The sequence below is a fragment of the Crocodylus siamensis genome, chromosome 1 (genome assembly GCF_052110815.1).
Source record: "Crocodylus siamensis isolate JL-2025a chromosome 1, ASM5211081v1, whole genome shotgun sequence".
In the NCBI taxonomy this organism is placed as follows: Eukaryota; Metazoa; Chordata; order Crocodylia; family Crocodylidae; genus Crocodylus; species Crocodylus siamensis.
Window position 1 is genome coordinate 1,175,468 of NC_143395.1, and position 25,340 is coordinate 1,200,807.

The following is a 25,340-nucleotide window of genomic DNA, read 5'->3' on the forward strand; positions in this document are numbered from 1 at the left end:
AACGCAGCAAAATAGGCTAGTGTGGAGAACCACAGCATTTCTATTAAGACTTACAGTAATGCAGGGTGATGTGATACAGGGTATAACATGTGTTAACTATAAACACAGGGCACCTAGAGTTAAACAAGTTTAATTAGTTCCTCTCAGGGCACACCCATAAGGCTTTGGTCAGTCTCCTAGAGTCCTCCCGGGCTGAGGCTCTTCAAGGGCTGTGCCAGGAACTATGATACAGCAATGGCTATAGGTATCACTGAGGGCAGACACGCTGTACTGGTGTACCTGGAGCAGGAGGCTTGCTGTAGAAGCTCTGCATCATCGCAGTAACACTGCAGTACAGTCCTGCAGGGAGGAAGAGCATGTGTTTGCTAAACTGCTTTGGGTACATGTGCTGCCAAGTGCTTCAAATTCATAAACTGTAAAGGGCTGGAAGGGACCTCAGAAGATCATCAGCTCCATCTCCCCCTGCACCAGGCAGGAAAGACAACTGGGGTCAAGTGACCCCAGTGAAGTGATCGTCCATCTCCTCTTGAAGATTTCCAGGGTAGGCGACTGCATCGCCTCTGGAGGGAGCTTATTCCACAGTCTGGACACCCTGACTGTGAAGAGATTTTTCCTAGAGTTGAGCCTCAAGCAAACTTGCAGGAGTTTGTGGCTACTTCTCCTGGTTTTCCCTAAGGGTGCCTTGTTGAACACATGTTCACCAAGCTCTTGATGTATTCCCCTGATATAGTGGTACGCTACTACCAGGTCCCCTCTCAGCCTTCTCTTTTTTAGGCTGAAGAGTGCCAGGTCCCTCAACCTTTCCTTGTATGGCTTGCCACGCAAGTCTCTGATCACAGAGGTGGTTCCTCTCTGGACTCTCTCAAGTTTTTCCACACGCTTATTGAAGTGCGGCACCCACAACCGGATGCAGTACTCCAGCTGTGGTCTCACCAGTGCTGAGCAGAGTAGAAGAACCACCTCCTTGGCTTTGCTGGAGATGCACTGGTTGATGCACGCCACAGAATTGTTTGCCCTGATGGCTCCAGCATCGCACTGTTGGCTCATGTTCATACTGTGGTCTATTATTACCCCCAGGTCCCTTTTAGTTATGGCGCTGGTCAGTTTGGCGCCACCGAGCCTGTAAGTATATTGAGGATTGCTCATCCCCAGGTGGAGCACTTTACACTTCGCAATGCTAAACTTCATCTGGTTCCGATCCGCCCAACTAGCCAAGCCGTCTAGGTCCACCTGTATCTGTAGCCCATCTTCAAGCATGACCGCGCTCCCCCATAACTTGGTGTCGTCTGCAAACTTGGCCAGTGAGCTCTTAACCCCCGCATCCAAATCACTGATAAAGATGGTGTAAAGCACTGGGCCAAGCATGGACCTGAGGGACACCACCTCTTGCCAGGACGACAGATTCATCCATAAAAACTTTCTGGGTCCTACCCCGCAGTCAGCTTCCTACCCACCTAACTGTCCTGCAGTTAAGCCCACAAACCTGCAATTTTCCCCGGGAGAAAATTATGGGATACCAGATCAAAGGCCTTTTGGAAGTCTAGGTATACAATGTTGGCCTCCTCTCTCTCATCCAGGTAGCAAGTTACCTGGCCGTAGAAGGAGATGAGACTGGTAAGACAAGACCTGCCACGATGAAGCCGTGCTGGCTCTCCTTCAGAATCCTACTGCAACAAGAAGCCCTTCTTGCCTGCACCCCCCTTTTTGCACATTTCTTTTTCCTGCCAAGTACTGCCAGGGACCTAGCACACTCATTGCATGGGTGTGGCAAGGCTCAGAGCAGGCCAGAAACCTGACGTGGCTTTCTGTAGGAGAAACCTAGACACTATATCTACATATCCATTAATCTCATGTCACTAAAGAAAACAAAACTAAAATATCCACTTCAAAGACTGTAAATATATCCTGGTGCTAACCTAACTCACTTATTGTCCCCAGTAGCCTTTAATCCTCACTATCTCGTATTGCATTTTTATGTATTTCTTACAGTGCATTCTTATGTTTCATCTGTCTCACATGTACCATGGCACTTTGTATTTTATACTTTTAAACCCTTAAGGAATATACTCCCTGTAGAATGACGTTACACCCTGGACCATTGTTAAAAACTGCATTGAAATTGTAATTGTAAAGTGATAAAATCTGCTATACTGGACAGGTCCCTTGAGTGTATGATGATCAGTAGGTAAGTAAATGACAACAGCCTAGCCAGAGGAACTTACCATTACAAAACTCTACTCTCCAAGCCATTTTAAGCTAATCAAGCCAAGGAACTGATTCCTGGGACTGAGCACCCACCCTATTGACTATTCCTGCAACCCTTAACAATACCATTGTTAATTAATCAAAATCACAAACTGACTTCTGAAACTGCACTACTGGCAGGCAAGACCTCTGTCACCAACAGCTGTCAAGCACTAGTCCAGACCCACGTGGGACAGCGACCTCCGGACTGGGCAGTCTGCCAGAAAGGGATAAAAGGCAGCGAAGTGCGAGCCTCAGCAGGGTCCTCATCCAGCACCCGACCTAATGAGACAGAAGGACAAGCAGGAGACCCCCTTCTGGAGAAGACAGCACCTTGAAGGAAGCTGACCATCGACAGCAGACTCCAGGGCCTCGGATAGGTAGGTATACTGGCACCAGTACTCTCACAAATCACTACAGCAGCTACTATGCACATGGGTTTAAATAGCATGGGTTTGAATGAATGAGGGTGTGCGTGCGTGCGCGAGTGCGTACGCTAAGGTGACCAGTACCCTTTGTAACTCAAAATTTGCATTTATGGTTTTTATTGGTAACTTCACATCCCATGCAATAAATTAGAATTCATTATGATCCCATGAGTTGGTCCTTTGTAGCCAACACTACCATCTGGCAAGCCTATTGCACGCAGACTCTGTGACGAATTTTTTCCCGGATTTTCCCTGAGATAGAAATTAGGTTAATTGGCCTATAGTTGCCCGGGTCTTCTCTCATCCCTTTCTTGAAGATGGGCACAACACTGGCCCTCTTCCAGTCTTCAGGGACTTCCCCCAAGCACCACATGTTTTCGAAGAGTTTCACCAGTCCTGCAATGACTCTGGGCAGCTCCTTCAGCAGTCTCCAATGAAGTTCATCCGGTCCTGCTGACTTACATATGTCTAACTTTTCTAACCAATCACTTCATAGCGCTTGAGAATTTTCTCTAATATTTAATCCTTGAATACTCTACAGAAACTGACCGTGAAGAAGGATATTTTGTCCCAAAGACCTACTCACTGTAAACTGAAGCTTAACCTCCTACATGTTGCCATCTCCTATTTGTTGGGCTAACTTTTGATTCTGGGCAAGAATTGGACACCTAGAAAGCAAAACCCAGTGCTAATTCACTGCCGGCTGCCAATTTGAATAAGCCACATATCTGACTGTCAATCGTGTATTCATCAACCAGGTCCCAATCCAGTGTTTCAGTGAAGGTCAAGGAAGAATGGTCATTCCCATCACATTACAAAGCAGTGAAGCAGCAAAAATGAGAAAATTATTTTCTTTGGCAGGTATTCAAACACAATTTGGTGAACATGCAAAAAACACAAAACAATGACATTCCTTCTTCAGCTTCAATAATGTTAGGATCATTAATGCTATCAGCTCTGCTATCAGCACAAATCAATAGCATTTACAGATATTTCAAAAGCTAGACAACAATCGTTTCTGTGCAGACTAATCATCATTACTGCCTGCCAAAGAAACAGGTTTCCTGCTTTAGCCTTAGAAAATCTTAAGCAACAAATTTATTTATACAGGCTGGTATATATGTACTTACATTGGTGTACATTCTTCACACTTACCTCAAAAGAAACCTGTAGTATTTCCTCCCATAAGTAAATATTGAGAAGTAATAAATATGACAGAAAACCAAGCAGAAAAATCACCTTTAATGACTGCATGAACAGCAGGGATCGACTGAGAAAACAGATGGGAGTGGCAGAAAAAACAGCCACCATTATCTAAATTCCAAAGAGCTGCTGATATGAAGAGTGGGGGAAAACTTCAAATACTTTGAAATCTGAGCGCTGTCAGACACCTATGGTTTGACTGAGGTGCACCGTGATGAAAGGGCAGCAGCTTACATATCTTCTGAACTTTCCCAAGACAGAAAAGTAAAATCAGCTCTGCAGAGCTATATGGACACAAACCAACAAGCAGCCAACCTATGGGTAGGAGTTCAAGTTCTAGTGGCAAGGAAAAGACTATATACACACTGAAGTCACTTAGGGAAAATAAATCAGATTAACGGCAAATGCTGTTTTCACATCTACAAAAATTCTCCCAGAAGTCAGGGTATAAACAGATACAGCACATCTCCCAGGAGTAAGTCTTTTGTCTTAGGATCTTATAGAAGTATAGGCCCACCATCCTGCTTTACATATCTGCAAAGCAGGTGAGAAAAAATGAACTAATATTTTTCTGGGACAATGCCATGTCGATCTGAACATTTATGGAGGCTTATTCAAGTTCACTGCCAGTTACTCCAGGGACAAGCCCATCAGACCGGGTGCTTTCCCTGGCCACCTACTAGCAAAGGGGCAGCAATGTAGCTGGAAGCTGCTCCACGTGTAAAACATGTGCCTCTCCTCCTCCATCCTGGGTTTTGACTTTTATCCATCTAGGACCATCTCTAATAAGATGCGTGTTTACAGCCAGAGAATCGATTTGTCCCCTTGAGAAAGGGAAAATTACCATTCAAATCTCTGCAAATAAAAAGGAAGAAGAGAGAGGAAACCAGGTTGAAACTCTGGTATAAACCACCTAACAAGAGGCACTAGAACAAGAGTCAATCGTGTCTTACCTGGGAAGGGCACATGAAGACAATGCCTCCGTCACAAGCCACATGGCCTCAGTCAGGAACAAGCCTTGTTTTTTTGATCTACAGAAGAGTGTAACCTTCTGCAAAGCACTAATACTATTAACACTACTACTACTACCGTTTATACAGAAAGACCTCAAATAACCATGGGAACTTCATCAGCACTCCTTAGTAATTAGACTCGTAAGGCATAGGTTTTACAGTAGTAATAAGGTTGCTCAAAAGAGATTTGTACCAGTTACTTTTCACTATTAGGGAGTAAAATTCACAAGGAGATTTAAAACTAGGACAACCACTTGCTATAACCATAATCTTATACATGGTTTATTTTTCAAAATAGAGCTCATATTTTTCTTTCATATTCAAAAAGGAAGCTTTTTAAAAATGGTTTTGCTTCAGAATAGATGTTACACAAATGCTTTCACAAGAATAAAATGATGGCATGTTAAACACATATTCCAGAAAAACAGCCAAGCTGCAAATAGAAAAAGGCACTAGAAAAAACTCAATTTGGATTTTAAAAATGCTCGGCAACCCACATATCTCCAACTGGAATTGTGAGGACTTGGGGCACTTTTACACGAGCAAGGGCCGTGCTTTAATTAGAGCGGCTCCAAGAGCTACTCTAATTAAAGCACTGTCACATCTCCTGTATCAGTGTCCCTGTGCTTGAAAATGGCAGCAGGGGCACTTAACTAGAGCTTGTTCGATGAGCTTTAGCTCAAGAGCCCCAGCCAACATTTTCAAGCAAGGGGACACAGGAGGCTGCTGGAGCTCAGCAATTCCCATGTTCCAGCAAACTCGATGAATCGAGGCTGCTCAGACATGCTCGAATTCCAGCGTCAAAGCAGCCTCAGTACTCACATATAAGCGCCGTTAGTACTTCTGAGAAATTAGATCCAACATGTCAAATTTCAAGGTACTGGCACACTAAAACCAGTGGCCATTTATTAAATATCTCGCTTAACACCATCTCCCTCTGTTCTGGGGTAGACTGTGGGGTAACAGTTGCTTCTGGCTGCCTGCACCCTTCGTTGAAATGTCCATGCTGTAATTTAGATATTCAAAAGCTTTTTCCTCAAGGAAAAAAAAAATCTGGGGAAGAAGGGAGGCTCAGTGCCAAGTTACCTAAGTAAGGGCATTTAGAGAGAGAACCGCTGTAATTAAAGCACCTCAAATGTCACATGTATCAGTGTCCCCACTGAAAAATGGTGGTGGGGCCGCTTTAACTAAACCTTGTCGAACGAGCTCTAAATTAAAGCACTTCCACTGCTTTTTTCCAGCATGGGGACACTGATACACGTGACGCTGGAGTGTGGTAATTACCATGTTCCTGCAGTCTCAATTAATTGAGTCTGCTTCAACACACTGCAATTACAGCACACTGGAGCAGCCTCACTGCCTGTGTATAGGTGCCCTAAGCGGAGACAGCTCACAGACAGCCACATAAAGACACTCAGTCAAAAAAATTAACCAGCCAAAAACATGAGAAGGGAAGCAAGTGTAACGAGACACAGAGGGCCCACAATTCCTAAGGAAGTCAGAGCTGGAGTCTCAGCCTCAGGTTCAGACTTTTAGGGCAGTGAACAAAAGGCCCCTTGGAAGTGGAAGTGGGAGTGCAGGTTAGGGGGCTTAAAGCAGAACCAACCCTGGATAATGACTCTTCTTGGAAATTATTCTCCTCCTGCCATGCAACAAAACAAACCAGGAAATATAAACAGCATGACTTTTTACAGGAAATACAGTGGTACACCAGTGTAACTGTCCACCCAGTGAGGACTGTGCTGCTTTAACTATTCCAGTAAAGCTTATGCAGCACACTGTGTGCATACAGACTATAGCTTTCTATTATGCCCACCATCTATGTACTGCTGAGTTAGGTTCTCACATATGCAGGGTAACAGGGACTTGCGGATCACCGAGCTGCATTCTCTTTTCCGCCCAGACTTGTTTTTCCCATTAGGAGTAGAGGAAAAGGCTAGAACAATCTTAAGATGCGGCATTATGGGGTTAAAATTAAAAGGTGAAGGGCAGCTGTTTTATTTTTAATAAACTGAGCTTAGGGCAGAGAAAAAGGGACAGATGGGAGAGCACAGTCCAGCCTAGGCACAGAGGGAAAGTGTATTCAAAATGTACTTAGTCCTTTAGAAAAACGCAGAGCACTTACAAATTACAAGCCAGATCCTGATGGGTGCCCAGCTCCCCAAAATACCAGCAACTCTAGAAGTAGGAGGCTCTTAGACCTTCAGGGTTAGGCAGTGAGTCACAGTGGGAAACAAACATGATCAGCATTGCTGATGAGTCATGGATTATGGGAGAGGAGTAAAATGATTGAGAAAAGGAAGAAAAAAAAAAAAAAAATCAATTCTCATTTCCACTTGTGCTTTATGCCTCTCTTACTTCATGTTACTATCCTCCCTTTGGAAGGGCAAATGCAGCCATAAATTCTGACCCAGCCGCCATTCCAGTGCCCAGAGATGGGTGCGTTCCTGGAGCACGCAGAAAGCAGCAACACACAAACCGTCTCATAACAATAAATTTCCCTCCCACAGCAGAGATGTCATTCTCTTACCACCGAGTCCCCATCCTCGTCTGATAAAGATCCAGGAACACGCTGAAATTTCCAAAGCTTTGTGTTCAAGATAAAAATTGGAATTTCTCCACCTTGTGTATTCCTAACGATGCAAAAGTTCTTCATGTTCTGCAATTCATTCGTTTGTTCCTCAAGTCGCGCATTTTTCACAGAACCCAAGGTAAGTATTTTTGCCTAGAACAGTCTCAGAGGACATAAATCACCTTGCCAACTGAGTGCTATATAAATGTTAAATGTATAGTAAGATCCACACGCAGCAATTACTTACCTATTCTACGTAAAACAATCCATTTTTTACGGAAGTCCAAAGTCATTTCTCACAGATCAGTCCAGGTGGGTGTTTGCTTGAAATAACAACGCCATAATTTGCACAAAACACTTCCAGATGGCAGCAAGTTTGCTTTCAGGCAAGTTTCCATTTGAGGAGCTTACCAAGGTACTGTGTTTGTTAAATCCGATACACAACTTCAAGTCGGTGCAACTCCTTCCAGGTAGGAAGATACTTAAATGCTTTAACAATATTTGCTGTGTAGAGCAGGACACACACTAAATGAAGAACACTGACATTAAAAAGAAGGATCTGATAGGCAAGATGCAGAGATCCAAAGCTGAAATCTGACCAGGATACTAGTATTAGCGCTTGCAAAAAAAGGTTATTTTAGCGATTGCAAGCAGTCAGACCTCGACCCCTACCCACTGGTACTGCAACCAAACAGCACCAGCTCTCAAGCACTACGCTTGGGCATTGATTATTTCCTATTCAGGACAGAGTAGGGGAGGTGATGCAGGATCAGGGACAGAAGGTGAATGAGGTACATGAAGACTGGTCATTCCTCAAGGACACAATCCTCAAGCACAAAAGAAAACCATTCTCATGAAGAGGAAAGGTAGCAGGAGAGCTGGCAAGACCTCCTGGCTCAATAGCAGCATCGTGGTCCTCTTGAAAAAGAAAGAGGCGTACACACACTGGAAGCTAGGGACAGTCCTCAAGGAGGACTATACAATAGTGGTCCGCACTTGTAGGGAAACGATTAGGAAAGCTAAGGTGGTGACAGAGTTTAAGTTGGCCATGGGAGTCAAGGACAGTAAGAAGTCCTCCCCAGGCATGTCGGGAGCAGAAGCAAAACAAATGGGACCCTGCTAAACACCTTGGGACAGCTGGTAACGGAGACTGAGGACAGAACTGACCTTCTCAATGCCCACTTCGCTTCCGTATTTCACCAGACCAAGAGGAAAGACAAGCGAGATAAAGATCACAGGGGGCACGGTGGGAATGACAGCCTCCCCACGGTGGATGCCGAGCGGGTGCAAAACCAACTAGAAAAGCTAGACATGTGTAAGTCAGCAGGACCAGACGGACTCCATGCAAGAGTGCTGAAGGAGCTGGCGGAGGTCATTGCAGGACCTCTGGCAGAGGTCTTTCCGAAATCATGGTGCACGGGGGACATCCCTGAGGATTGGAAGAGGGCCAACATTGTGCCCATCTTCAAGAAGGGGAAAAGGGAGGACCCGGGCAACTATAGGCCAATCAGCCTAACCTCCATCCCAGGGAAAATCCTGGAAAAACTCATTAAAGAATCTACGTGCAATACGCTCGTTGAGGGTAAGATCCTGAATGATAGCCGGCACGGCTTTGTCGCGGGTAGGTCTTGTCTTACCAATCTCATCTCCTTCTAGGAACAGGTCTCTCGCCACCCGGACATGGGAGAGAGAAGGTCGACATTATATAACTAAACTTCCAAAAGGCTTTTGATCTAACATCCCACGATATCCTTGTGGGAAAATTGGAAGAGTGTGGGCTTAACTGCTCAACAGTTCAGTGGGTGGGATGGCAGGACCCAGGGAGGTCTCATGAACGGATCCGTGCTGTGCTGGTGCGAGGTGGCCAGTGATGTCCCTCAGGGGTCCGTGCTTGGAGCGGTGCTTTTCAACATCTTTATCAATAATTTGGATGGGAGAGTGAAAAGCTCGCTGGCCAAGTTTGCGAGACGACACCAAGTTATGGGGCAGTGTGGTCACACCAGAAGGTAGGTTGCAGATACAGGTGGACCTGGACAGGCTCATGAGTTGGGTGGACTGGAACCACATGAAGTTTAACACTTCCAAGTGTATGGTGCTCCATCTGGGGGCAAGCAATCCCCAACATACCCAACAGTTAGGACAGAGCAATCCCATGCACCAGTACAGGCTGGGGGCTGACTGGCTGGGCAACAGTTCTGCAGAAAAGGACCTGGGGGTGACAGTGGACAATGAGCTGCATATGAGCCAGCAGTGTGCCCTTGTTGCCAAGAAGGCCAACAGCATCCTGGGCTGCACTGGGTGGAGCGTTGCCAGCAGATCAAGGGAAATGATTCTTCTTCTCTATTCAGCACTTGGTGAGGCCACATCTGGAGTCCTGTGTCCAGTTTTGGGCCCCCCCACTACAGAAAGGATGTGGACAAGTTGAAGACAGTCCAGCAGAGAGCAACAAAAATGGTTAGGGGGCTGAGGGACATAACTCGTGAGGACAGGCTGCGGGAACTGGCCTGATTGAGTCTGCAGAAGAGAAGACTGAGGGGGATTTGACAGCAGCCTTCAACTCCCTGTACAGGGGTTGCAAAGAGGATGGAGCTGGGCTGGTCTCAGTGGGGGCAGATGACTGAACAAGGAGCAGTGGGGTCAAGTTGCAGCAATGGGAGTTTACGTGAGAGATTAGAAAAAACCTCTCTCACCAGGGTGGTGAAGAACTGGAACAGACTCTCCAAAGAAGCTGTGGTATCTGGTTTTGAACACCTGGGTAGACAAAGCCTTGGCTAAGATGATCTAGTAGGGGCTGGTCCTGCTATGAGCAGGAGGCTGGACTAGATGTGCCCTCCTCAGATCCCTTCCCACCTGAATTTTCCATGATTCTATAAGATGATAGCAGTCTTCGAGTACTTGAAGGGCTACCATCAAGAAGGAAAACAGCTTTTCTCTCTCGCAGACAGCAGAACATGAACCAATAGCTTGAATATGCAGCAAAGTAGATTTAAATTGGATATCAGGAAAAACTTCACTGTTAGAGTAGTGAGGCAGGGGAACACACACCTAGGGAAGTTGTGAACTCTCCACCACTGGAGGTGCTCAAGAAGTTGGACAACCACTGTTCAGGGATGATCCAGGCATCAGGGGCTTATAGATGGGAGCTGCTAATATGAGGAGGTGAGCTAAGCACGAAAAGTGCACTTATGACCTAGCTAAAAGATATGCAACCCTCCACGCTTCAGCTTTCGTCAGGAAGTGCAACTTGAACAATCCTAGCTTATTTGAAGCAAATTTTACATTGACGAACCCAGTTCATCCACCCTGTTCAGACAACTCACTTAAATTGAATGTAATTTAATTTTCATCCCTAAAAAGTCAGCTGGCCTCTTTGCTAATTAAACCAATTAGGATCTAGAAAAAAAAACTGCTGTGCACTTGATCAAGCCCCTTCTGGAGATACCACAATCTCAGTCTCCTCCAGGATTTAGTCGCAAAACAGAGGGCTTGGTAGCCATGCCCTGAACCATGTCTGCCCAACTTCCAAGTGACTGGGGGCCGCGCCAGCATGGGCTGCATACCCGCAGGCTGCACAAGGATGAGCCACGGGCCCCCCTGGCTGCATGCCCACCCCCAGCATCCCTACCCCCAGCATCCCTGTACCACGCACCTGAGCCCTCTCCCACCATTACACTGTGCCCCACCATTGTACGAGTGCCCGCATGGGGGTCGGACTAGATGATCTGCTCAGGTCCCTTCCGACCCTAGAAACTATGAAACTATGAAACCTCCACCAGCACCACCACTGATATTTTGCATAGCTCCAGCCTCACCCTCAGGCATCCCCCTTAGCTCCAGGCTCACCCCCAGCTAGTCACAGCATGCTGTTCTGCCTGCTAGGATGGGAGCAAGCACTGCAAACTGGAGGAGAAAGGGGAGCCTGGAGACACCGGCTGCCCTTCAGCTGAAGCAATGAAGGGAGCGGCTGGAGCCCAGGGGCTGCAACATAATCCCTTGCGGGCTCAGTGCCCTGTCCTGAACCATCCACTCTGGTAGGGGGTAGAGCAGTTAAGTCACATTTACACTCTGAATTAAAGTTTTCACCTTCCATCATTCTTCCCAAAGTTTATTCTTCTTAGGACTCATAGGAAAGTAGGGCTGGAAGGGACTTTCACAATATCATGTAGTCCAGACCCCTGCTCAATGCAGGATTGTTCCTAACTAAACCATCCCAAGCAAGCTCTGTGTCCAACTTGCTACGGAAAGTTTCCAAGGATGGAGATAAGCACAGCACCTCTCCACGTAGCCAGATCCAGTGGCGTGACCACCCTTACTCATGGACAGAAAGTTCCTCCTGTTCTCCAACCTAAAATTTGCAACTGCTGAAGCTTGAAGGCCATTGCTCCTAGCCATATGCCCTGCAGCCACAGAGAAAAGCCTGTACTGCACCATCCTCTCTACAATCGTCCTTCAGGTATTTGAAGACTGCTTACCAAATCCCCCACTCGGTCTTCTTTTCTCCAAACTAAGCAATCCTACTTCTTTCAGCACTCTCATCCTAAGTCCTGCTTCCCAGGGTCCTGATCATTTTTGTTGTCTCTGCACTGGACTCTTTCCAATCTGTTCATATCCCTCTTGAAGTGGGAGCCCAAAACTGGACACAGTACTCCAGGTGAGGCCTTACCAGGTTTTGAATAGAGTAGAAGAATCACTTCCCTTGATTTGCAAGGGTAAGTGCCATTCCCGTTATACAACCTGGCCTGCTGTTCGCTTTTTTTTTCTTTTTCTTTTGCAACAAGAGCACAGTGTTGGCTCACATGTAGCTTATGGTCCTTGGTAAAACACCAGGTCCTTCTGTGCAATGCTGCAGCCCAGTCAGTCCTTCCCCAGTCTGCAGCTGTGCATGCAATTATTCTGCATCCCAAATGCAGGCCTTTGCACTATGTCCTTGTTGAATCTCATCTCATGAATTGCAAGGACCATTTCTCCAATCTATTCAGGTCATTTTGGATCCCAGCTCTAGCCCTCTGAGTGTCTGCAATTCCAGCCAACTTGTACTGACATCTGCAAAATGTGCTAATTCACTTGATCACCATACAAATCATTAAAGAAGATCATTAAACAAGAAGAAGATATTAAACAATACCAGATCCCAGCACAGATCCTCTGGGGGGTCTCCACTTAATACCTCCTTCCAAACTTGACAGTTAAGGACTCCTCGCTGAGTACGACAACCCAACCAATTATGTACCAACCTTATAATACTTTCATCTAGTCTGTATTTCCTTCAGCTTGTTAATAAGAATGGCATGGGAGACAGTGTCAAAAGCCTTGCTAAAGTCAAGGTGTATCGCATCACACTGACTGCTCTCCCCCATCCACAGAGCCTGTCACCTTATCATAGGAAATCAGGTTGGTCAGGCATGACTTGGTCTTGTGAATCCATGCTGGCTGCTCCTCATCACCTTGTTCTCCACTAGGTGCTTCACAGCAGATTCTTTGAGCACCTGCTCCATAATCCTTCCAGGTATCAAGGCCAGGTTGATTTGTCCTGGATCCTCCTCCTTCCCTGTCTTAAAGATGGGTACTCTATTTGCCCTTTTCTAATCATCTGGGATCTCACCCAACCATTGGGAGTTCAAGGCAATGCCAGTGGCTCCAAAATGACCTCAGTTGGTTCCTTCAGTCCCTTGTGGTGCATCCCATCTAGCCCTGCTGACCTGAAAGCATCTGGCTTCTCGAAGTAATCCCTAACCTGTTCTTCCTCTAGTCTAAGCTGTTTGTCTCCTTTTGCACTCTTCATCTAGTAGCTACCCCTTTTTGTGAAAACTAAAATAAACAAGACATTAAGTAGTTCAATCTTCTCTGCAGCGTTGGTGACCAGATTACCTTCTGCCTTCTGCAAGGGAACCTGCGGTCTTCCTCCAATGCCTGACATACCTGTAGACTCCCTTTTATGTACCCTGCCAGCTGCATCTCAAATTGGACCTTGGCCTCTCTAATTTTCTCCCTGCATGCATGTGTGATATTCACACCTCTTCCCTAGGACTATGAACAAGTTTCCATATTGTTTAAGATTCCTTTTCGAGTTAAAACTGCTTGAAGAAAGAGATCACTGTCTACCCAGGCCGGTCTCCCACTGCATTTACCATTCTTCTGTCTCATCGGGATAGCTTGGATCTGTGCCCTTGAGATTCCTTTTCTCCTCAGACTTGCTTCCCAAGGGATCCTGCCCACCAGGTCCCTGAGACTGTTAAAGTTTTAATAAGTCACTAGCTAGAGCATTAGACCAAATGCAATTATATCTCCCTCTTTGGAGCTCTTCATTATGCATTCTAATAAGGAAATGTTTTAGAGAGTCCTACTTGAGGAAAGGACCTGCAAATGAGCCTTCAAATGTCTCATTTATCTACAAGACCAGCCCCTACGAAACCTGCAATTCAGAACAAATCGCCTGGTTTTCCCAGTCTCCTTGCAATTATAATGCTGTGTCTATTGCTTTAGGAAACGTCAGTATAGCACCCCTGCCCCAAATAGGGAAAAAAATCCATAGTATTTGCTGCCCTCCAGAGGAAACACAGAAGGAAAAACCTGGAGCTCTAAAACAGAGAGAGATGTGGGCTGTCCTTCTACGAAAGGATGAATGATTTTTACACTCATTTTCACTGCAGATGTCAAAGCACCAAGCTATTACAGTTACTCAGGTTTTCACTTATATGTTAGCAACCTTTAGTTCAACATGTTACATAGATAAGTATTCACAGTTCACTAATAAATACTACACAGTCCTAACAGCCCCACAGAAGCATTAGGGATCCTCAAAGGCTGTGTTTCCTCTCCTAACTTCTAAACCACTCTGCTGGAAAGTTATAGATTTCATAGACATTCGGGCTGGAAGGGACCTTGGAAGATTAATCGGAAGGGGGCAGGAAGTCAGCTGGGGTCATAGGATCCCAGCAAGATAAGCATCCAAATGTGTCTTGAAGGTGTTCAATATAGATGTGTGAACCGCCTCCGATGGCAGGCTGGTCCAGACCTTGGTGGTTTGGACAGTAAAGAAATTCTTCCTCATGTCCAGCCTGAAATGGTCTTGCTGGAGTTTATAATTGCTCCACCTCATCATCCCTTGGGGTGCTCTGGTGAACAAACGTTCCCCCAGATCCTGGTGGCCACCCCGGTAAACTTATAGGTGACCATCAGATCACCCCTAAGCCTGCACTTTTCCAGGCTAAAGAGTCCCATGACTCTCAGCCTGTGATGGTAAGGTCTGTTTTCCTGACCTCTGATCATGCGTGTGGCTCTCCTCTGGACTCTCTCAAGCTTCTCCACATCCTTTTTGAATTGTGGGGCTCAAAACTGGACGCAGGACTCCAGCTGCGGCCTCACCAAGGCCGAATACAAGGGTAGAATGACGTCCCAGGATTTGCTTGAGAAGCATCTATGGATGCAAGCCAGCGCTTTGGTCGCTTCACTAGCCGCAGCATCACATTGCAGGCTCATGTTCATCTTGTGGTCAATGATGACCCCCATGTCTCTTTCTTCTAGTGCTAGCCAACATAGCACTGCCGAGCCTATAAGGATGCTGCAGGTTTTTCTTCCCAAGGTGGAGGACCTTGCATTTTTCGGTGTTGAACACCATCAGGTTCTTGTCCGCCCATCTGCTGAGCCTGTCCAGGTTAGCCTGGAGCACCCTCCTGTCTTCAGGTGTGGATGCTTTGCCCCAGAGTTTGGTGTCATCGGTTGTACATCAAATCAACCTGTACAACCTCAAGCAAGTCACTTAGTCTCTGTTCCTCAGGTCCGTCAGAACAAGGAAGTTCTGGAGATAAATATCTTCATGTTCCGAAGTTCTCAGAAGCTACGATAGCTGCCACTATCCCGGGGTGAAGTGACCCCCTAAAGGGGGCAGGGTTTTAAATAGTCCCTTTACCCAGCTTAGTCCACTTTTCAGGAGAATAGGAAAAGTCCCAGGATCACATGGTTGGATGACTCAGAAAACAAACTGTGGCATAAAAGAAAGCAAGACCCTATGGCCTGGAAGCCCAACAGACTAGAAAGACTGCACCTTTCCTAAATAAAGAATGCGACTAATTTGAATGAATTTAATTCAACAAAGCTTAGTGGACTTCACCTCATTATGCTAAAGGAAGTAGCTGGAATCTCAAAAGACACTGGAAATAATATTTGCACAACTCTGGTATGACAGGTAAGGTCCCATAGTACTGGAGAAATGCTAAATGTGATGCCCACCTTCACCAAAAAAAAGAACAAGGCAAATGAAGACCACTCAGTCTGACATTACCTGGGAAGTTCATGAAGCATCTTATAAAACAGTCAGTTTGTAAGGACAAAGGGGAGGAAGAGCCAACACACATTTGTTAAGAACAGAGCGAGCCAAACCAACTTCATTCTTCCTTTGACAAGCTCACAGATTTAATACATCGGGGAATGCAGTGGGCATAATATGACAGACTTACATGCCATTCTCATATGTCAGTGGGAACAACATCAGTTAAAACAGAATTACTAGGTAGGTGGAGAATAACCGGCTGAACAATCTCAAGCAAAGAATAAGTGTTAATGGATAGAGTCTGACTGGTAGGAGGTCTCAAGTGATCCAGAGGCCTCTGGTATGAGTCCTGTACTGTTAAATCCTTTATTAATAGACACAGAAGCAGAGAGTGAGAGTATACACTTAAGATTTACAGGTGACAAAGCTGGTAATGGCTGCAAACCTTTTGGAGGACAGAATTAAAATGAAAAAGGGACCTTGATAAATTGGAGTGCTGGGCTATAGATCACAAAATTAAATTCAGAGGCAAGCCACAGAGATGCTGCCCTACGGAATAACTAAATGCACAATTATTGGCAACATGATAAGAAAACTTTCCAGCAGTAGCACTGCCAAGTACGATCTGGAAGTTATGGGAGATCACAAACTCAACATGCGCCACCAGCAGAGAGAACGTCTGCCTACCACCGAATGCAAGTGAAGGGGGATCTCACAGGTAGGAAGTGAACTTCTAGAGATATGGTTTGTGTATGTAATTTATATTAGGGAGTAGACAAAGAGCACACAAATTGATCTGCGGTAACTGTTTCATTTGTCCACTGCTATCCCACAATAAGTGCTGCTAAACTGCAATAACTTAGCCCTGCGTCACTCTGGGGGGTAAGATGCCAGGTCCCTTACATTTCCCGTGCGATTGAAATAAACAGTTCAATCTGAGCAGTGGTAAATTGCCTTCCCTTAAGAGAAAGGAAACACAAATACACAAACTATTTGTCTAACCTTGCCCTTAAGCTGTTTTATTTGGAAGAAATAAAACTTAAACGCAAGAGGAAAGGCAAATGAAATCTTGTGGGTGCTCAGAGCTCTTTGACATACTAGCCAGCAACCCTGACATCAGTCACAGGCAAAACAGAAATACTGACACAGGTTTCTTTAATCAATAGAGGTCTAAAGGTTGGGAATAACGAGTGCCAGTCAATACTGTTCTATAGAAAACAGGCCTCATCCAATAATATTACATTCTCCAATGGGTTTGGAAGTTTTATTAAGTAAGGCTGATTAACTAATTGTACAGACAAACTTTTGTAAGGCATTTTTGACTTAGTATCACCTGACAATGTTGTTGAAAAATTACCATTATGCAAAAAAATCAATGAAGAACACATACAATGTATTAAGAACTTGCTACCTAAAAGTCTTCATATTAGTCATCAATGAAGAATCATCATTGAATGGGGGTGTTTCTGCAAGGGCACTGCTAAAAAATTCTTGGGATATTTACCACTAATGACCTTGGCACAAAGAGGAAGGGTATACTAATGAAATCTGCTGCCACCACAAAGATGTAAGGCATCATCAACACAGAACAGCCATCAAAATAACATATAGAAAGCACTGGATGACATCAAGGATATGAGTAATAGAAATGAAATAAAATTTAATAGGATGCAATACAATATATCACTTAGGGAGCAATAAAAAAAATTTCCGTTATACACTAAGGGATCAGTTGACTCATACTCACAGGAGAGTATGAGCCATCAAAGTGAAGTGGCCGTGAAAAGGGCAATCCTAAATTTTATCAGGATAGGCATTTCCAGTACCAATAGAAAATATTAATTCCCTTGTATGATGCAACAATGAGACCTCGTTCAGAATACTGTGCAATATTCCAGTCAACTAATTTAAACCAGAACTGGTGTAGAGGGCTATTACAATAACCAAGAGAATAGAGGACCTTTTTGAAAAGGCAAAGGAGTTTAGCCTACTTAGCCTACCAAAAGAATGGCTGAAATTGGATTCTGCTGTTCTCTATAAAACAATGAGGGGTGAGCTGTTATTTAAAATGGAACATGCTGCTGGCACAAGATCAGATAAGTATAAACTGGCCATGAATAAACTGAAGGAATTTGAAGACTGTCTAACCATCTAAGCAGCAATAGGACAGAACAGCCCTCCTGCCTGCGGAGGACAATAGCAGCATAACTAATAGAAGAGGAAGTTTGATACGTTTATGTGAGTGATTATATGCCTAAAGCACAAGGGAAAAGACTCTGGCCTAGGAGGTTCCTTCCAGTCCTACATTCCTACTGATACGACACTAAGCTAGACTGCTACTACTGAACACTTTCATCAGTGATCTGGAAGTAAATAAAATCACCACTGATGAAAACTTACAGATGACAGAGTGATTTGGCAAAGAACAGTGAATAATGGGAGGGTAGTCACACAATCAGGATCACTTGGAAGTGCTCAAGCAAACAGCATTCAGCAGAAGCAAATGGAAAGTTACACATCTAGGAACAGTCATGCAATCACACCTCCAGAATCGGGTACAGTGTCCTGGAAAAAAAAAAAAAAAAAAAAGGAACTGCAAAAAGGATCTATGGGTCACAGTAGCAAGCAGCTGAATATGAGTTTTCAGTACAATGCTGTGGCAGAAAAGGCTAATGTGATCTTTGGTAAGTCGGCTGGCAATTTACTTCTGTAAATGTTATCAGGGAAATCAATACCAGAAAACTGGAAGTCACAGGGAATAATAGTGAAGATGGTGCACACAATTGCCAGAAAAATTATTTGAAGGCTGAAGAAAATGTCTTGCAGCGAGAAACTAGAAGAGGTCACTCACCTTTCCTCATCAAAAAGGCAACTGAGGAGAAAATCTGTCTGTATACATCTCCACATGAAAAAAAAATTACCGGATAACATAAAGCCTTTCAATTTAGCACAAAATGGCACAGCAAGAAATCAGTGGCTGGAAGCTTGGCTAGAAGCCGATACCAAAAATTCAAATCAGAAACGAGCACTTTACTTTGCTTTTACAATGAAGGTAATAAATCATTGGAGTGAGGTAGCAAAGGTCCAGAGACTAGATTGCTTCCCTGAAGATAAGCGTCTCTAAAACACATTGCTAGCTCAGTGCAGGAAAGCCAAGTAAAATATAATGCCCATGATGTAGGGGAGGTCAGACTACAGGATCTAATTTTCCCTTTGGACGTTACGAGTGAAATACTGTTACAGAAGGAACATTCATACACAGGATGCATTTAGGATTGCCTCTAGAAGAGGAGGAGTCCTATGTGGCTGAAGTCTCCTGAACTACAAGAAGTTGTCGCTGCAGTGCCGTGATTCCAGCATGGCAAAACCAAGAGCCGATATAAATGTTCTCAAAACTCTGCTTTTGTTCCCTGTTGAAAGAGGCATGGCAGTCATATCTTGCCTACAGTGCACCCCTAGCAAGAGCTGAGATTAATTAAACACAGCTTTCTTAACCATCCAGTCTATCTTCCTCAAAGCTCCAAAGCATTCAGTCCCCACAAAATCAGGCATCAAGGGAAAAGTAAAGTAATATAGTTTTGAGGCGGCTGACAATTCAGTGCGTCAGCACTAAGGGGAAAGGGCCTGAATCTGCAAGACTCATTTAAGCATAACGTTGTGTTGACTCAACCTCTCAGTATGTGCATGAGATTTTCCTCAGTGACCACCCTCCATTTAAAGAGGTAATGTGGAAACCTATTTCTATGATTCAGAAACTAAATTAAGAATATGTTTGTACTTTTCCTTCCCCAGAAGAGTCATTATTTAAATCCCATCTCTTAATAAGTTGCATACTGTATTTTCTCACCTAAAACACTTTCTTTCCAAAAACCAGGTACCGGAAATCGGGGCACGCATTACAAATGAGGACACATAGTAAACAGAGTTTCTGCTGCTTAAGCTTCTTCCAGGCAAAAACAAAAGTAACTCAACACATGATCAATAGAAAGCAGAACACTAAGCAGGCTTGACCCCCAGCTGCTGCTGCTACTCAGTTTTTTTCCCTTCATTCTGCCTTTCAAAAAAACCAATGTGTGTACCTTATTCTCAGACGTGTTGTATACGAAATAATATAGTATTTTATTTTATATTTTTTTAAAAGGTCATTGCTGCTATCAACTCATCTGTAGATACAACAAAAGGTTTGGGGTTTCTCGCCAGAAAGAACACACCAAACTCTGAAGCAAGGAACGTTTGATCGATACAATCTCTATTTCTACACAGTCGGACACGTTTTATGACAAACGTTTTCCATCTTGGGCACCCGCTAACAGATCATTCAGCCTGTGATTAAGCACATTACCAGTGGCCTTGTTTTGTATCAGTAGAGGTTGTGGGTGCTCAGCACCACTGAAACTGAAGATATTTTTAGTATTTTTGGATTTCTATTTTTAAACATACGTTAGAAAATGCTGTCCTGAATTTTTGTCTTCAATACGTGATTTTTTTTACACCACTGGAAGGATTTATCTAAAAAATAAGTGCCAAGGACTTTAGAGCTGCTCACCTGACAGCCTCAGCTACGTTGTTGGAAGTATGCCCCGATAAAGCATCGTGCAGATTTCGGATGAAGTAATCTCTATAGTCTTCAGGAAGGGCCATGAATGTTCCTCCCATCACAATGAATTCCACTTTATCCACACTGTGGCCCAGCTGCTTCAGCTGGAAAAAAATAAATGAATAAATACAATTTAGCAACAAGTAACTTGCTGGTTAGAGATTTGTAAAAAAAGTTTCAACTCCAAGATAAAGTGTATAATTAATTCCTCTTCAATACCAAGTTTTCATATTTTCCAGTTATAATGCCAAATCAATAATACATCATAAGCAACAGTTTTCCTATAATTTACCATCATATAAAAATGATCCTTCTATGGAAAGAGCATATGAAGGGCAATCTAAAAAAAAAGAGGTGGCAGGCAAAGGTCTCCAAAGAGACAGATCACCACAAATTGCAGAACTATCCCATAAGAGGGACTCAAATAAGAAGAGTTAGGAGAATAGGGCTACTCAAATTTACAGAGTTTTGCTTATTTTGGAGATAAGCAGCAAATCAGTCTAAGATAAAAAAGATGAAGAATGATAAAGCTTCACTTCCCATCCACAATTCTTTTTAATATTCTAATTGATTCCAGAAAACTGATTTCAGTAGAAAAGAAAGTCAGTAATAAACCATACTAAAATTAAAAAAAGGAGACAGTGTCTATAACATGAGAATTACAAACTTAAATCAGCAATTGCACAACTATGTTTCTACTAAATTCTCCTAGCAGTTAGATAATATTCAGCAGAGATGCCATCTTAAATGCTGCTTGGAACTGGTACTTTTAACTAATGTAAATCAAAGTTTAAAACCGATCATACTCTGGGTTTAAATTTCATAATTTCACAGTTAGTAGGGTCAGAAAGGACCTGAACAGATCATCGAGTCCGACCCCCTGCCAGGGCAGGAAAGAGTACTGGGGTCAAATGACCCCAGCAAGGTGTTCGTTCAGCTTCCTCTTAAAGACCCCCAGGGTAGGAGCCTGCACCACTTCTCTTGGAAGCTGGTTCCAGATCCTAGCTGCCCTGACCGTGAAGTCGCGCCTCCTGATATCTAGCCTAAATCCACCCCCTGCCAGCTTGTGACCGTTATTCCTGGTCACTCCTGGGAGTGCTCGGGGGAACAGGGACTCCCCCAATGCCTGCTGATCCCCCCCGACTAGTTTGTAACAGGCCACTAGATCCCCGCTCGGCCTTCTCTTGTGAAGACTGAACAGGTTCAGGTCCTGTCGCCTCTCCTCATAGGGCCTGCCCTGCTGCCCCCTGACCATGTGAGTGGCCTCCTGTGGACCCTCTCCATGCTGTCCACATCCCTCCTGAAGTGCGGCGCCCAGACCTGGACGCAGTCCTCCAGCTGCGGCCTGACCAGTGCCGCATAGAGGGGAAGGATCACCTCCTTGCACCTGCTCGAGATGCATCTGCCCATGTTCATCTTGACATCAATGATGACTCCAAGATCCTTTTCTGCCTCTGCACTGCTGAGAAGGGAGTTCCCCGGCCTGTCGGTATGGTGCTGGGTCTTCCGCCCCAGGTGCAGCACCTTCCACTTTTCAGTGTTGAATCCCATCCTGTTCTCATCTGCCCACCCCTCTAACCTGTCCAGGTCTGATTGCAGCCTATTCCTCCCTTCTAGCGTGCCCACATCCCCCCACATCTTAGTGTCATTGGCAAATTTGAATAGGTGCTTTTTACCCCTTCGTCCAAGTCGCTGATGAAGATATTGAGCAGTGTGGGCCCGAGGACCGAGCCCTGGGGGACCCCACTGCCCACATCCCTCCAGGCTGAAAATGACCCGTCCACCACCACTCTCTGGGTGCGGCCCTCCCGCCAGTTGGCGACCAAATTGACTGTGTGGGTGTCAACACTACAGTCCCCCAGTTTTTTAATGAGAACGGGGTGAGAGACAGTGTCAAAGGCCTTCTGAAAGTCCAGGAAAATGACGTCCACTACTACCCCCTCGTCTAAGGATTCGGTGACCTGATCATAGAAGGCCAGATTGGTCTGATGGGACCTGCCGCTAATGAACCCATGTTGGTTGCCCCTAAGCATAATCTCCCCCCCAGCCCCTCACGGACATGTGGCAAGATAATTCTCTCAAAAAGCTTGCCCAGGATCGAGGTAAGACTAACTGACCTATAGTTCCCGGGTCCTCCTTCCTCCCTCTTTTGAAAATGGGAACCACGTTGGCCCTCTTCCAGTCCTCCGGCACCACACCAGAGCACCACAAGTGCTTGTACAGCCATGCCAGGGGTCCCGCAATGACCTCAGCTAATTCCCTCAGTGCTCGGGGGTGGAGATTATCCAGACCAGCTGATTTAAATACATTCAGTCCCTTCAGCAGTTCCCTGACTAGATCCTCCCTGACCCTTGGCCTGGATGCACCTCCCCTGGGGTCTGAGGGGGTCCCGGTGGGAGGGCTGATCCAGTCTCTGCTCAGGAAAATGGAGGCAAAAAAGTCGTTAAATAGGTTAGCTTTGTCGTCTGGTGTGACAACCAGATTTCACAGCATGTCTTGCAGGGGCCCCACGTTACCCGGTACCTTCTTTTTGCCCCCTAAGTATTTAAAAAAGGACTTCTTGTTGTCCTTGATCCGGGTCACTAGTCCCAGGTCCATCTCCACTGTGGCCTCCCTGACTGCCCCCTTGCAACCCCATGCAACCGCAGTATAGTCCTCCCTGGTGAGGGCCCCTCCCTGCCATTGGGTGTGCACCTCCCTTTTGGCAAGGAGACATTCCCAGCTGCTTTTGGTAAGCCATGGGGGCTTTTGCACCCTCCTGCCCCCTTTGATCCTCGTTGGGATTACCTCCCTTTGGGCTTGGAAGATTGTCTTCTTAAGGAGCAGCCACTCTTCTTGGACACCTGGCTCCCCTCCCCTCCGGGACCTCAGCACTTCCCCGACTATTCTCCTTAGCTCATTGAAGTCCACCCTCCTGACATCTGGAGCTGCTGCCTTGTTGCAGGCCTTTGCCACCTTGCGCTGGATGGCGAATCCCAGCAGGCGATGATCGCTGTCGCCCAGGTGGTCGAGCCCCCGCAGCCCCCGCACCAGGTCGTCACCCATGGCCAGCACCGGGTCCAACAAGGCATCTCCCCTGGTGGGGCTGTGCACCTCCTGGGTTAGATGGAGGTCCTGCATATTGATAGCTTTATGTTCTTGCTTTGGTGACTAAAAAAATAAATCGTGTAAACAACTGGATCCTACAACTTACTGTCCTGACAAATGAACAATGAGACAGAAAATGTAGTGGGTGGGTAGAGAGGTAGGTGTGTAATGTGCATGCATACGTGTGTACTGGAGAAAATGCAGTGCGTGGGCGTGTGTATTTTGTGGAATGGGTCCACATCCCATTGTCTTGAATAATTGAAATTTCCCCCCCCTAACCTGCAGTTTCTGCCCCCAAGCACCAGAAGCTAGTACAGGGTAGCAAATGACCAATTCTTTCCCTTCTAATGGGAAAAGAGGTGAAACTGCTGTCCAAGAAAGAAGAGAAGAGAAAGGAGGAATAGAAGAAGCATCTGAAGAGACAAGAAAAGAGGTGGGAAGAGGAACCTCAAAGGAAATAAGAAAGAGAGAAATAGAAGAAATTCTAGTCAGAGAAAGAAACAGACAATAAGAGCTACTAGAGTTTGATCCTAAGTCCATTTGCTATTATTGAAGGCTAATGATCAAGAGCTAGATGGGAACATCCATAGGAAAAGGTGTGCAAATTTCCGGATGTTTTTCTAGAATGTTAAGTGTTTGATGTTGTTATACGAACAATTCACATAAAGCAAGAATAACAAGAGCATTCTGATATTTCATCATTCCAATTTGCAAAAGCATAAAATCATCACATATAAAAAAAATAATCCGATATAGGGAACAGGAAATATTGGATTTTGTGGCTTCAGCAATATCTTCAGGATAATTATTTTGAGGCCCTAATAATTAAGATCTTTATTTTCTTTTTAAAAGAACCTGAAATTTCAAGAAAAAGAGTAAGATGCCATTCAAAAGCTCTCTCCTTCTATGCCTCCCCCGCTTCCCCAAGGTAACTGGCCTATATAAAAATACTCGTTTCATTATGCCTTTTATAGTCAAGCTTTTACACCCATTTTCACAAAACTCACTGTGTCCCTAGCATTGCAAATCATTACCTGTTCAACTCGATGCCTTGTCTGGAGATAAGGGTCATACCTGGCACGAATGGCCCTCATCGATGTTGGCTATGAAAAACAAAGAGGTTCATTTTTAAAGCTTATTTTTAACATAGAAGAAAACAGAAGTGGCTGGACACTTCAAACATCTAGCTATTAAAAATTCAAACTCTTAGTGCCTATCTAGTTGTAGTTTGCTAAAATTTAGCACATTTAAATCCAGTTTCTTAAACTGATGCTTTGTCCTGATGATGTAATCTGATTGAAAAAAAAGTTTGCTTTTAAATACTTTCTCCGGAAAAGGGCAAAGCAGAAATTCTCAATGAATGCTGCAACATGGTAATATACCAGTCCTGATCTTTTATTACTTTCTTTCCTCTAAGCTGACTTCAGTCCTTTTTCTCCCACAATTCTTCCTGGGTAAGGCATGACGTCTTCCCACTTTCAGAAGAAAGAATGCACTAGCTTATAAAGTGAAAAACTGCAGAGCTTGTTATGACCTATTACTAATATCACAGAAAAGTTACAGTCTCCTTTCCATTTTTTAATGCACCCTATGCTCTCTATACCTTTCACATTGTAAACCCCTTGGGACAGGTATTACCGTTTTATCTTGTATGGTGCCAAACACTCTCAGTGCTGAATAAATACATAAATTCCCGTTTCCAAGTAAGCGTGAATAGGAAAGTTCTAGTTAAATACTCTCTTTCCATTTGGCACCAATAACTGGGTAACAAATTACCCAATCACTGAATACAGTGTATTAACAAACAAACAAAATTAACAAGCCAGAGATACTATATCCATGTCTACTTAGTTTTATTTCTTTAGAAACAGACACATTACTTTAGTTCAGTTTGACACTTCATAACGTACTAGAAGATACAGTGAAA

General features: G+C 44.7%; 1 protein-coding gene across 2 annotated transcripts in view; it reads right to left on the bottom strand.

Annotated features, from left to right (window-relative positions):
- ELP3 (elongator acetyltransferase complex subunit 3) overlaps nucleotides 1-25,340 on the bottom strand; it is a 122,538-nt gene that overhangs the window by 88,986 nt on the left and 8,212 nt on the right. For both annotated transcript variants that reach the window (XR_016438802.1, XM_090024682.1), the window contains exons 6-7: nucleotides 24,448-24,516; nucleotides 20,276-20,430 (exon numbers count right to left, since the gene is read on the bottom strand). Coding sequence is in view for 1 of the 2 variants with exons in the window: in XM_090024682.1 (XP_089880808.1) it covers nucleotides 20,276-20,430; nucleotides 24,448-24,516 (224 nt within the window). In the remaining variant the exon portion in view is untranslated. The remainder of the gene's footprint in view (nucleotides 1-20,275; nucleotides 20,431-24,447; nucleotides 24,517-25,340) is intronic.